The sequence below is a fragment of the Maniola hyperantus genome, chromosome 3 (assembly GCF_902806685.2).
Source record: "Maniola hyperantus chromosome 3, iAphHyp1.2, whole genome shotgun sequence".
In the NCBI taxonomy this organism is placed as follows: Eukaryota; Metazoa; Arthropoda; class Insecta; order Lepidoptera; family Nymphalidae; genus Maniola; species Maniola hyperantus.
Window position 1 is genome coordinate 10,060,785 of NC_048538.1, and position 13,521 is coordinate 10,074,305.

The window sequence follows — 13,521 nt, forward strand, 5'->3', positions numbered from 1 at the left end:
ATGAGTCACAGATGTGTTCATAAGAGATCTCCGAGCCTTCCAATATGCACTGAGGGTGGCCACCGAGGGGTCACCGATATCAAATCTCAGACCTCAAGTCTGGTTTCAAAGTCAAATAATTTATTCAAAAAAAGCACATTGTACATTTTTTGTCAATAAGTTGGATTTGTAAGATAAATAATGTAATGGTGATAATTAATTACGTAAAGCTACGAGGGTTCCAAACGCGCCCAGGTCAGAAGAGGCCACAACAAACTTAGCTCAGTTTTATTTATTTATTTATACTTTACACATACACGTATAGCGACAAACATATCGACAAACATACACGTATATAAATCTAATAACTTTAGCGTGCATTTTAGTACATGGACTTGTTCTTGTCAGAAACCGAGGACCGTGGGTTGACGCTGGAATGCCCCAAAACGAGCGGAGACGGATCGTTCAAGAAGCGCGCGCAGTCGCTGCTGGTGGTGGTGTCGTCGGAGCCGGAGGTCAGCTACGAGGTGTTCACGAACAGCGTGCGCGACTACAACGCCAGGCCGCCCTTCGAGTTCCCGGTGCCCGCCGTCTTTGAGAACCGGTTCAACAAGGTGTCATACAATATTTCATATATGTGAATTGTAATTATGACTCATTACATCACACTATCACATGTCGTGTGTGTGTCTGTGTGTGTGTGCGTGCGTGCGTGTGTGTGTGTGTATGTTTGTTACTCTTTCACGCAAAAACAATACTCTACAATTTAATTTTTCAGTTTGTTTCAATCTACGCGGCCTATTTGTACGACTCTGTGAAATTATACGCGACCGCTCTACACAAACTCATAGAAGAGGAGACGACTTATAAAAATGAAACCCTCGACGACATAAAATTGATGAGCATAGCCACTAATGGATCTCTAATTGTCTCGAAAATGATCGCTATTACTCCTTTCAGAAGTAAGTTAAATTCTAATGTATAACATTTTTTTACATATATCTTAAAGTTCCGTTATTTGAGTTATTACAAAGATAATATATACAAGTAAGATCGCTAACGTCATACATTCATTTAAAGCTTGCGTAAAACTCCTTTAAGTCGCCGGTACCTTGTAGGTCAACTCCTTATAGTGTGATGGCATTATTGTGCAAGCTAAAATGTGAGTTATCGAATTTATTTAGTGCCATCTATCGAACAGCTGATGAAACTCAATTTTATTTAGAGCCAACTCAAATTTTACTCAAATAATAAACGAAATCCAAAATCACAGGCAATCATCAAAGGGTCCGGTATCAAGCGTAGGTCAGCAGTTTGGCATCATCAAAAATCCAGGAGCAAGCACAAGTAATCGGGTTAGCAGAATTTCGGAGTTCATATAGCAGAAACAATTCACAAACGAAATAGGGAAAAGAAATAAAAGCACTCAGAAAATTGTAATACACCGTCAAATTCAACCGTCACCAATCCAAAGGCAAAATAATAATTTTATTTTCAAGTAACAAGTCATTTTGTTACGCCATCTACTGGAATTTTGTAATACTACTTCAGCTATCCAAAGCAAAATGCTATGGATATCGTAAAGTTCAATGAGTCAATAATTAAAATTAAGAATTAGCTTTTTCCGATGGTGATGTTGTGAAAATTTTGTATTTTATAATAATAAATATAAATAAATTTGATGAACCAGACAAGTAAAATATGATATTTCGTCAAATCCATAAAAAATATATTTCATACGAACCAAGTGACCAGTGAACCAATAGTCTTGAACTAGTTACAATTTTAAATAGAGAGTGAGCGATTTGTACTTGTTTAATATATTATCTTTGGTTATTATTTAAATTATTGACAAAATCTGTTTAAATTTATTGCTATGCTTTCTAAAATGTTCCCTGATATGGTTATGTAACACCTACTAGTGCTCAGAACTCGTTATGGCTTGTCTTCATTGCCACAACTTGCTGTGGTCGTATAGGATATAATAGCCACGACACGAATTTCGCTATGTGGCTTTTCTGTGATAGCTATAACGCGTAATCGCTTACATAAGAGCCATAACATGAACTAATGTACTTCTTGTGTTGGCTACTTTTGATCCCGGAAAATTAAAGAGTTCCCACAGGATTTTTAGAAAACCTATTAAAAACCTAAATCCGCGCTGATGAACCTAAATCCACGCTGCCATCATCTAGTATTATATGAAAATTGGACTACAGTTCAGTGCATTATGTCGCTAGGTGTGGCGGGGATGTCGATTCGCCTGGACGAGCGGGCCGACTCTGAGGGTAACTTCTCTGTGCTGGCCTTCAAGAACATAACCATTGAAGACATTAAGTGCAATGCTAGTATGGTTCCCGTTGGGCACTTCCAACAACAGTGTGGCAAAGAATTTCCTGTAAGTTTCAATTTATACAGGGTGTAATTAGAAAACTAAAAAAACTTAGCGCTATTAATATACTACCTAAATACAATCCAATACCAATAACCATTTGCCATATTCATTATTTGCCAATATATAGCAAAGCAAAACTCGGGGTTAATGACCCGTGTATGACTTGCGACTAATCAACGTTCGTTGACCTCAAGTGTCAGTCGCCATACATTTATTTATTTATTTATATAAAATAATAAAATACAGGATAGACTTAAAAACTATTTTTTTTGCGTTTTTAGTGATATCTTATCCGTTAGCGTCAGTACTATCAGCTATCTTCGTTTTTGCTTGCGTTCTACTTATACCCTATATTTACCATTATAAGATTTTCGGACATTTCCCAGATTGCATTTGGTGTATTTTTTGCCCAGTTTAACTACCATTACATAACATGCTTTAACTAGTACCACAACCATACAGAACCATTTTTTAGGACATTATTTCAATCTACTTTAACTGAAGGGCTTTTTTCTAATAACCTTATTAAATGAAAGAGCAATTTGACACTGAAAATAAAATATAGCTAATAAGTAATAATCTGTGCAGTTTGGCGAGATGAAAATTGAAATACTTGTTAGTGTTGTTAGTAATGAATTGCATATGCAAGATAAATTTAAAAAAACAAGTTATTTCAATTGACACACTTCATAAGGATATCCGCAGTGTAAACTTTATGGCAATTAAGTTGTATTTAAAATAGAGCCTTGGAAACTTAAAAGCTAATTTCTTGTGGTTGAATATTTTTTGTTTTTAACCGACCACTTGTGACCGGATATTTTTTATTATCAAACGACCGCATGTGGCCTTCTAGAGTCTAGATACTTCCTATTTTAAATTTATAATTTTTTCACCTGTATCCCAGGAGTACAAGTTGAACCCCTTCGTTCCAATCGACTGGCCCGATGGGGTCAAACCAGAAGCGGAACCCTCGTGCGGCTTCCTCAACGAGAAATGTCCCAAAGACGACTCGCAGATAACTTCACTCGTAGTGGCCGGCACGTTGGCTGTTACGTTGTTTTGCGCTCTCGTCGTGACGATCAGCATTTACAGGAAATGGAAGATAGAGCAGGAAATAGAGGGGTTGTTATGGAAGATCGATGCTCAGGAAATAGCTGGATATTTAGGCAGTGGCCTTGTCTGGTCGCCTAGTAAGGTAATAAATAAAATAATAATTTTATGAGTACCGATTTTTTAGTTAAAAAGTTTACGATGTACAGATTTCAAGCTTACTAACCAACTTCAAAAAAGGAAGAGGTTTTTATTTCATATTTCATGATGCCCGCGACTTCTGTGTGGATTTAATCTTTTCGATTTAAAAATAGCCAATGTCCGTTTACGGGTTGCTAGCTATGTTATATCTGTACCAAACATCAAAATCGGTTAAACAGATAGACACACTTTCGCATTTATAATATTATAGCATGGATAGTGTAGGCTTACAACTGTTTAACTGTAAAGAAGATATAATTTTTTTTTCCTGATGTGATCATTATGAATATTTTGTATTTATATAAAATCATTGTATACAAATACAAGTCATTAAATAGATAATAATTTTATATTTTCAGTTAAGTTTAGCAAGTGGAATATCATGTGAAAGCAAATGTTGTACTCAAATATTTACCACAACCGCACAATATAGAGGGAATGTTGTAAGAATAAAGGAATTGAAATTTTCGAAGAAAAAGGTGAGAATTAGTTTTGTGGTATGTGGTAATCAGAAAACGCTTCAAAATACGCTTTTCACTCACACATACGTCTCGTTCTCTCTACTGTCGCTCCTTCATATTAACTGAGGATCATTAAAAAAATGTTCCCCTGACATTATACACGGTGAAGTTTTAGTGGTTGTCTTCCCGCGGCAGAATGATTTGCCCTCAGTAGTACTATCGAAATTTTGAGTTAAACTTAAAAAGTAAAAATGTTTTTGTTTTGAAATAATTTAAAAAAAAATCATCAACTTGAAAGTGTGAGAAACTATAGTAACTCACTAGACGTAATGTGAAAATAGTAGGTAGGTACATCCACTCAAACCGCTCTGCCAATACAGTGAATAAGTTTACAGCAAAATAAACTCTCGCGCGTAGTGATACGGCATAAACTAGCCTGCACGCACGCGGTACTACTATTGGTTCGAGGTCTCATTCGATTGTTTCTCGATTGTAAATTTGACATTTTTGACTCTTATTTATAAATCGATTGTAATACCACGACAAAATCATTTCGCTTCGGGAAAACAACCATCAAAACTTCAGAGTGTATTCTTTTCATTTTGCGTTATCCAACACTCGGGATACTGTTTGGTATAATGCATAAATTTTAAAGTTCTCACTCGCCATTTTAACTCTATGAATCAACTGTAATGTCATAAGTATGATTTTGGTCCTTATTTCAAAGGTAAACCGTACTTTTAACATTACAGTTGACACATAGAGTTAAAATGGCGAGTGAGTTTTCATTTTGTACAGATTATAGTGTCGTTGACAATTAATACATAATAATTAACCGTATAACTATAATGCATCCAAACTAAGAATAGGAAAGTCACATAGTCCGTTCAAAATGACTCCTGACGCGCCATTTATTTCTATGGGTCAATTGTCATGTCAAAAGTCCGGTTCACCTTTAAAATAAGGACTAAAATCGTACTTTTGGCATGACAGTCGATTCATAGTCTTTTTAATTTAAAATTCATTTGCCGTCCCTTTTTAGCAATATTAAAAAGAAAAAGATGAAGATACCCTAAATTTAGTTTAGAGAAAACGATCAGAATCGACGCCACTATCCTGTATTTGTTGTACAGGACATCCCGCGCGATGTGATGAAGGAGATGCGGCTGCTGCGCGAGCTGCGGCATGACAATCTCAACTCCTTCATCGGTGCCGTGGTGGAGCCGCTGCGGGTGTTGCTGCTCACCGACTACTGCGCCAAAGGGAGCTTGTATGTGAGTGCAGTACATTATTCCGTTTGTATAGTTCGATTCAAACTTCATGGCGGCTCAGAGCTCGTCGCGAGCCGATGCGCAAAACACAAAAAAATAATTCGTGAAAATGTGCGAGCATTGTGTGTCCATATTTCTAGAGTGGAAAAAATGTATGACGCTTAGCTGTATGAATTACTAGCTGATGCCCGCGACTTCGTCCGCCTAAAAAAACCTAATTCCACAATTAGGTTTTTTAAAAATCCTGTAGGAACTCTTTGATTTTCCGGGGTAAAAAGTAGCCTATGTCACTCTCCAGGTCTTTATCTATACCCATGCAAAAAAATCACGTCAATCCGTTGCACCGTTGCGACGTGATTGAAGGACAAACCAACAAACCAATAAACCAACAAACCAACAAAACAACAAACAAACACACTTTCGCATTTATAATAAGGGTACTGATGATAAATTCAATATGGCGGACAAGTCTGTGATGGTGTTTTTAATAGAAGTAGCCGCATTCTAATTTGAACATTATCTTCTTTCTTCTTGTAATCATATTTTAATTAAAATTAACATTAATTTTTCAGGATATAATTGAAAATGAGGATATAAAGTTGGATCAAATGTTTATATCATCGCTAGTGCATGATCTCATTAAGGTAAGAAATAGGACTAATGCTGCAACCGTTAAGTATTACAATAGTTATCATTTTATATTCTTTGTTTACTGTAAGTGTGTTATCTTTGCCAATTCCTGTGTAACTTGACTCCCCTCTTTTTAACTTTGTATCAAACTTGCTCAATATTACTTGTGTAACAAAACCTATCAGCATACACTATTGACTGTAGTGTTCCTTATTTACTCGCGGTAAAGCTGTCTATATACAAATAAGATTAATAAAATTTTTGTATACAGTATTTTATTTTATCAGTTTTATCTTAAATGCCTGGGTTATTTAAATCATACTAAAACATTGTTAAATTCGTTCCTTTATTTCAGGCTATGATATTTATTCATACATCGCCATTAATTTATCACGGAAATCTGAAATCTTCGAACTGTGTGGTTACATCGCGGTGGATGCTACAGGTAAATAAAAAAAATGAGAACCTCCTCCTTAAGAAGTTGCTTAAAAATCATAACTCTCTTAACTATAGTCCGCGACAGGTCTAGATGGCAATCGGGCTGGGGACGTCCTGCACACCCGCACAGCTCCCGCGCTCTATGTATAATAATATACTATTTATTACATGCCTATATAGGTGAAGGATTATTTGGAATGAGGAATCTGATTTCGCGATAAGAATGTTGTCCTATACACGCCAACGCAGTTCATAATATAATCTTTGCTTTTATACAGCAATAAGAGAATAAAGAGAAATGCATCACATTATATTGACTCGGAACTGGTAACCAGTATCATCTCAATTTTAGCAACTTTAAAGGGAAAAAGAAAAAAACTTGTTTCCTTCAGCTAAATAGTGATTGTATTCACTACCAGTGTAGGTGAAGCCTCGCTAGTGTATGTTATTTTCCAAATTTTTTTTTTAAAGATAGATAACTGTCTTCAACTGTGACACTGTGGAGTATGAAATAGTATGAAGTGAAATCGTCAATTTGAGTTAGCACATATTGCTAGTTCACAGTCGATTTATTTTGAAAAGCAACCAATCTCACGTAGTGTTTCTTTATAGGTAACCGATTTTGGTCTCCACGATTTAAGAAGTTGTGCTGAAAATGATTTTATAGGAGAACATCAATACTACAGAGGTTAGTAGCTAGGAATACTGTTTCTCTGATCAGATAAAGTTTTAGAATAACTTATTTTTTGTCAGTGTTGAGGTTCTATCTTTTTTTTTAGGTTTACTGTGGAAGTCTCCTGAATTATTAAGACAGCTAGATGATCCAAATGGATTTGTTGGTGGAACGCAGAAAGGAGATGTATATGCGTTTGGTATCATACTCTACGAAATAATTGCCAGAAGGGGACCCTTTGGTATCACAACTGAACCAAAAGGTAGATATTATTATTAGGTATTAGTATAATATACTTAAATATTTTTGAAGTTCAAAAAAACTATTTTCATAATAAATGAGCTTGAAATAGTGAGTATCTCCTTTTATATACATTTTACAGTACCTGGCAGTAAATATTACATAATACACATCAAGCTTTGGAAAGAGATAATCGACAACTTTAGTTTCGTAGAGCGTCGTCTCCGTCTGTCTTTGAGAATCAAGAACACCTCACATGAGTATGAGGGACAAAGACAATGCTCTACCAAGCCGAAGATGCCGATTTATTTCTAAAGTTCGATGTGTAATATCTACTGTCGGGTACTGTATGAGCATTTTTGGTAAAATCGTAACCATTCCTCAGATATAGTGGAGCGAGTGAAGCGCGGCAAGCGCGAGGGCGAGGAGCCCCTGCGGCCGGACACGCGCGCGCTGGAGGGCGTCGTTGACGACTACTGTCTGCAAGTCATGCGCGACTGCTGGGCCGAGGACCCCGCCGCGCGCCCAGACTTCCCCACCGTGCGTAGCAGGCTCAAGAAGCTGAAGTCCGGCAAGTACGTGTCTTTACTTCTCCATTGCATATAATCTAGGTATATGAAGCGTAGCAAGGGTGGGCGCGAGGCCGAACACACGTGCCTATACATATAATAACATCAGTCGTGTTTGATTGACCTCTCTGCAGCTGTCTGAAGTTGTGTTGTCGCAGCCACAAATAACTAAGATGGTACGAGTGGAAGAATGTTACGAAGCCAGCGATGGGATCCGCAGCTTACTTGCGAGTACCTTGGGTTTTTTGCCATGTTTTGTTGACCACATGTTGGTGATCGCCGTTAAACACGACTGCATATCCTGGTATGGTACTTGTGAATGGAACTCTCTGTTTTGTACTTTACTTTGTGCCCGACGTGGATGTTATGACAAGTCTAAGCTAAACTGACAATAATTGAAGAAACAAGTCCTCAGTTGAAAATAAACTAAGGTCGCAGATACACCTGTAAGTTTTACTCACGTAAGTAGCTTGCGTGATTAACTTACGACAAATTTACTTATGTAAACACTTTTATAAGTACATTTACCTAGTGAATTTGTTGTCGATTAATTACGAAAGCTACTTACGTGAGTAAAACTTACAGGTGTAATCGCAGTCTTAGGCCGCGGATACACGTATGCTTACTGCATGAGTAACTTACGACAAATTTACTAATGTAAACACGCTTATAAGTACATTTACATTAGTAAATCTGTCAATTAATTACGTCAGCTACTTACGTGAAAACTTACAGGTGTACTTGCATACCTACTTAAAATATTTAAATTAGACATATAGCTTATTAAATTGCCAATTGGCGTGTAGTAGTGGTGTGTATGGTTTAACCTGCTGATATGTTACGATTTTATTTAATTCATATTTTCATGTAAGAATAAGGTATTTATTTACACACTCAGTATTTAGTACTGTTGCGCTGCTGACGCTACATTGTAAGACCAGAGCTTTATATTTTAATGTGAAAGTTACATTTCAAGATTTTCAAATTAGATAACATTGCGAATGACCCATTTTATACTTTCTTTGACACGACTTGCATGGCATTTTCTTTATTTTTGACTGATGTAAAAAGAGACAAAAGTATTTTTTAAACTCTATTTCTTATATTGTTTATTATTATGAATAGGTCAAGGAATATTATGGACCAAATGATGGATATGATGGAGAAATACGCTAATAATTTAGAAGAACTAGTCAATGAGAGAACGAGGCTATTGATCGAAGAGAAACAGAAGACGGAAGATTTACTACATAGAATGCTACCAAAGTAAGTGATATATCTATAGAAAAATGTATTTACTTGTAGGTAATGTTAGATATGTCCAGACACAAAGTTATTAATGTCTCCTAATAACATTTCGATGTGGCTTCATTAACGTGTATGTTTTCAATGTATAACCCTCTTACTAGTTACATGCAAATGCCGTTTTTATAATATACATTTCGGGATATCAATAATACTGCCCGATGAATGTGTTATGAAAATTCGATTTTTTTTTAAATTAAAAAAGCAAAGGCCACACGTCCTCTGGTGTAAAGCGTGGTGTATATGGAAGTAGCAGTCGGCACAGACTTAGTGTGGACAAAACATATTATACATTCATTGAAGATTTGCGCTGCCTGCAAAATTTCCTCTGTGTACTACTAATAATGGAGGAGAAATACCACGTCACGCCTCTGGCGCTCGCCACTTCTTTATAATCTACGCCTAAAGGTGCGAACACATAACTGTGTTGTAGTGTGTTGCAACGCGATCAGGCGACTGACTAAACCAATACAAAAGTTTAACCTTATCAGATTGACAAATTTTAAAAGCTAATAACTTGCGGTCGTATAATTTTTGAAATAAAATTTCTTGTGGCCGGATATTTTGTATTATCAAACGACCATCTGAACACTTCTTTAAATGTATGATTTCGATCGCCTTCAGTTGCGTCGCAACACCCACAATACTGTAATGTGTTTGCATCTTATCCTAGTGTCCCAAAGAAATAAAACACCCGGTTTATTGTGTTCTTGTATTAATATTATGGGTGTTTGCATGTTACTTAATGGAGAATGCATATAATTATAAGCAAGGTGAAATTATCGTGACTAATGAAGGTACGTAACGTTGTTGTAACTAGTAAATGTAAGAACAGATACGGAAAACGCAAATACAACAAGCCGCATCGCACTGGCTGACTGACAGTGGTGGGCGTACTGGTTTACATTCAGTCCACTCATCTCCCTCCATTCTCTGATTTGATTTCGTACGAGTGGGAGTGAGATCTCAACCACGCTGCGGCAAATCGTTATAAGTATCATTCGACTTTTTTAAACTTTGTTGTACAAAACAAAAGTAAAGCAGGCGTATTAAAGACATTAGCATTTTCTATCAGTCATCTTTTGGACACACAAGTAGACACAAAAAAGAACAGAAAGGAAATATAAGAAATATGTAGGTACTTGAATTGAACTTTTTAAAATTATTACTCGACGCTAACTATTGGATATTATACTCTTATGAAATAGTAGAAATAGAAAGCGTATCTGACATGCAACTTTCATATTTCATATGTATCAACATAACAATGTATTTATAACTGGATAGTTCAACAATAATTGATGATATTTAAAAACAATGTGCAGACATAACATACAAGGGGTACATCATAGAAGACATAATATTAGTGATCTATAATGTGAGATGTTTGATAAAATCTGCAAGTTAGTATGGCAGTTCTGTTGCCTGATTATGCCAAATAAACCTGTCAGGTGTCTGCTATGGTGCAGACTATGGGCTCAGTTTTAAAATTTTATGCGTAACTGCTTGGTGAGGTAATAAGAGTCGTTTATTGTAATAACACCATCCAACACATTGCCATGAAACAGGACGTTTTGTGAAGTTACGTAATGTAACTTACATTGTTTATAAAGTACCTTTTGGAATTTTCTCGAAAACAAGTCTAAACACGCCTAACTCCTATGAGGTCCCTGCAGAATCGCAGCACTTAGTTTTAATACATATTTAAATATGTCAGTTTTTATCGTTAACTTTTTAAAATCTCAACTCGCAAATCCACCGCGGTCAGCAAAATCTCCTACCACTTTGTTTTTATGTTTACTAAGATACATATTTGAATATGTTAATATCAGCCTTTATTTAACTTTCAGTCTTAACTCGCGAACCCATCGCGTTCCGCCTGGCAGGTTTAATGGCTATAGGTAATAAACTACCTTACAATTTGTCAGATTTTATTTGGTATCTTTTCAAAATTTCCTACGGACTTTCGAGCCATGAGATATACATAACAAGCGAAAAATTGTCGGCATAATAGTTTAGGCTCGTTTCATTGTAATAGACAAATTTATTTTTTGACATTACGTTATAATTTGTAAATATACTAATTGTGCACTTTTTTATTCACGGTTGGCATCGGGATGATGCGAAGGGAAAAAATTCAACACATATTGTTCTTTTCTAACAGCTCGATTTGATCTAATCCATGGACACGGACTTGATGTAAAGCAGTACTTGCTCATCATAATGTATCAAAAGGAAAAAAATTGTAATTGTATTCACTTTGTTGTACTTGTGTTCTTTTCCAGATGTGGGGGTTGAATCCATTATAGAAATGTCGTGAAAATGTCTTGAGGTAATTAACTCTCTACTGGTGATTGTAGTTAAAACGGTTTGTCTTACGCTGCGGGGGCCGAAACATCGCTTATCATCAGTGATGTGATGCGGTTATCTAACAATCTATTAAGGCTTAAACAGACACAACGCGTGACGCGACGAAAACTGCAAGGCAAAACGTCAAACTGAACTGACGCGTATCTAAGCTACGATGTGTATTACAAGGGACTGTATGAAGCACGCCACCACTGCAGGAGCTCGGCCTTTATGCGCCTCGCAAAGCCTTCATTCAGTTCTTTGTTTTATAACTACTAAGAGTCGCGTTAGACACGGAGCCATCGTGTCGCACTGCCGTCCCTCGTCGTGTATGTTTCAAGCTTAAGAGCTTGCTTTGGGTCTTGTGGTGGTTTAGCATTGCGCAATTTAATCGGTGTTGGTAAAATTTTTGGCTTGTGCGATGCGATTGAGTATAATAGTGTTTAGTTCTCACGTTTCTCCAGTTGTTTTAGATGATTAACCATAGAAAGCATGTTTTGAGAATATTAAAGTTGTAAATTTTATATTTTTAAGTATTTATTTATTTATAGTGTATATTGTTTTATTATTGCAATTTTTATAGTTTGCTTCTCATGTAGTGTACATACAGAGTTATCTCAAAAATATGTACTTAATAGTAGTGTAAATTTGTAAACAATTGTTTAAACAGTAGGTAATTATTATAATGTATATTGTTTTTTGTATTCATCGGCGGTGGTTAGTTAAGCATGAGTTTTTAAAAAATTATTTTTAAATTGTAGTGTAACTCAGTAATAACACCTTATTATTGTTTAATTGAATTTCATACCTAACTTTAATTCAATTGAAGTTAGGTATTGGCGCCTTTTGGGTACAGCTGCATTACAGGTGGTTGAAGTTAGGTTATGATTAGTTTTAAACTTGCCTATCAATAAAAACCAAAGTGGGTTGCACAGTGCACAAGTTAGTATTCAAACCTCCATGAAATTAACATTTCCTGACTTGTGCTGTTGTGCAATCATTTTGCTTTTATTTACGGTCACACTTTAACGTAACTTAAACCGCCTGTCATGTAACTGTACTTTAACGTTAATTTTAGCTTACGTTAAGATAGTCTATGTTTTAAAATTTCTCACAGTATTGATACAATTTTTTTTGTCCGCACCATATCTTTAGATACGAAAAAGTTGATCGTTACTTTTGTTGATACTAGTAAAAAGACAACGTAACTCCGTCACGTATTCCAGTTATTTGGACTTCAAGGGGGGATGCACTTCGCTACTGACGCATCTAGTGTACAGGCAAGTTGTTGTTGTAGGTCAGTCGCCCGAAGGTTGACGACGGGCGAGGGAGTGGAGCCGGAGTCGTTCGACTCGGTGACGATCTACTTCAGCGATATCGTCGGCTTCACGGCCATGTCAGCGGAAAGTACGCCGTTGCAGGTGGTCAATTTCCTCAACGACCTGTACACGGTCTTCGATAGGATAATCAGAGGCTATGACGTGTATAAAGTGGAAACTATCGGAGATGCTTATATGGTGGTACGTATGAAGCGAAAAACACATTATTGTATTGTCTACGACACCACTGGGGTGTTGTTTATAGTCCGTACAAAATGAGTCCTCATGCGCCATTTTAACTCTATGGGTCAACTGTCATGTCAAAAGTACGGTTCACCTTTAAAATAAGGACTAAAATCGTACTTTTGACATGAAATTTGACACAAAAAGTTAAAAGGCGCGTGAGAAGTCAAATTTTAAGCGTTATACAATTATTTTTGGTAATAACATCACCGCCGAGTATACTCTTTTCTATCCACGGAATGAAGTTAGTATAGCGCTCTCTCTGTTATGTAATCGCATACAAATGACAAAAATCTCAGTAGGCGTTAACCATTTTGAGGCGCCAACCAATCACAAACAAAACTATGTTTTCGAATTGAATTTCGAATGTTTTTTTTAAACAAACACTATTATAGTCA

The 13,521-nt window shown here is 36.3% G+C and overlaps 1 protein-coding gene across 4 annotated transcripts in view; it reads left to right on the forward strand.

The window, feature by feature from the left end:
* LOC117996148 (receptor-type guanylate cyclase Gyc76C-like) overlaps positions 1-13,521 on the forward strand; it is a 33,518-nt gene that overhangs the window by 15,058 nt on the left and 4,939 nt on the right. For all 4 annotated transcript variants that reach the window (XM_069509272.1, XM_069509274.1, XM_034984150.2 and 1 more), the window contains 13 exons: positions 388-593; positions 758-941; positions 2,220-2,377; positions 3,279-3,569; positions 3,985-4,104; positions 5,220-5,360; positions 5,930-6,001; positions 6,343-6,432; positions 7,038-7,113; positions 7,205-7,360; positions 7,724-7,913; positions 9,033-9,173; positions 12,859-13,081. In XM_069509272.1, coding sequence (XP_069365373.1) covers positions 388-593; positions 758-941; positions 2,220-2,377; positions 3,279-3,569; positions 3,985-4,104; positions 5,220-5,360; positions 5,930-6,001; positions 6,343-6,432; positions 7,038-7,113; positions 7,205-7,360; positions 7,724-7,913; positions 9,033-9,173; positions 12,859-13,081 — 2,048 coding nt within the window. The remainder of the gene's footprint in view (positions 1-387; positions 594-757; positions 942-2,219; positions 2,378-3,278; positions 3,570-3,984; positions 4,105-5,219; positions 5,361-5,929; positions 6,002-6,342; positions 6,433-7,037; positions 7,114-7,204; positions 7,361-7,723; positions 7,914-9,032; positions 9,174-12,858; positions 13,082-13,521) is intronic.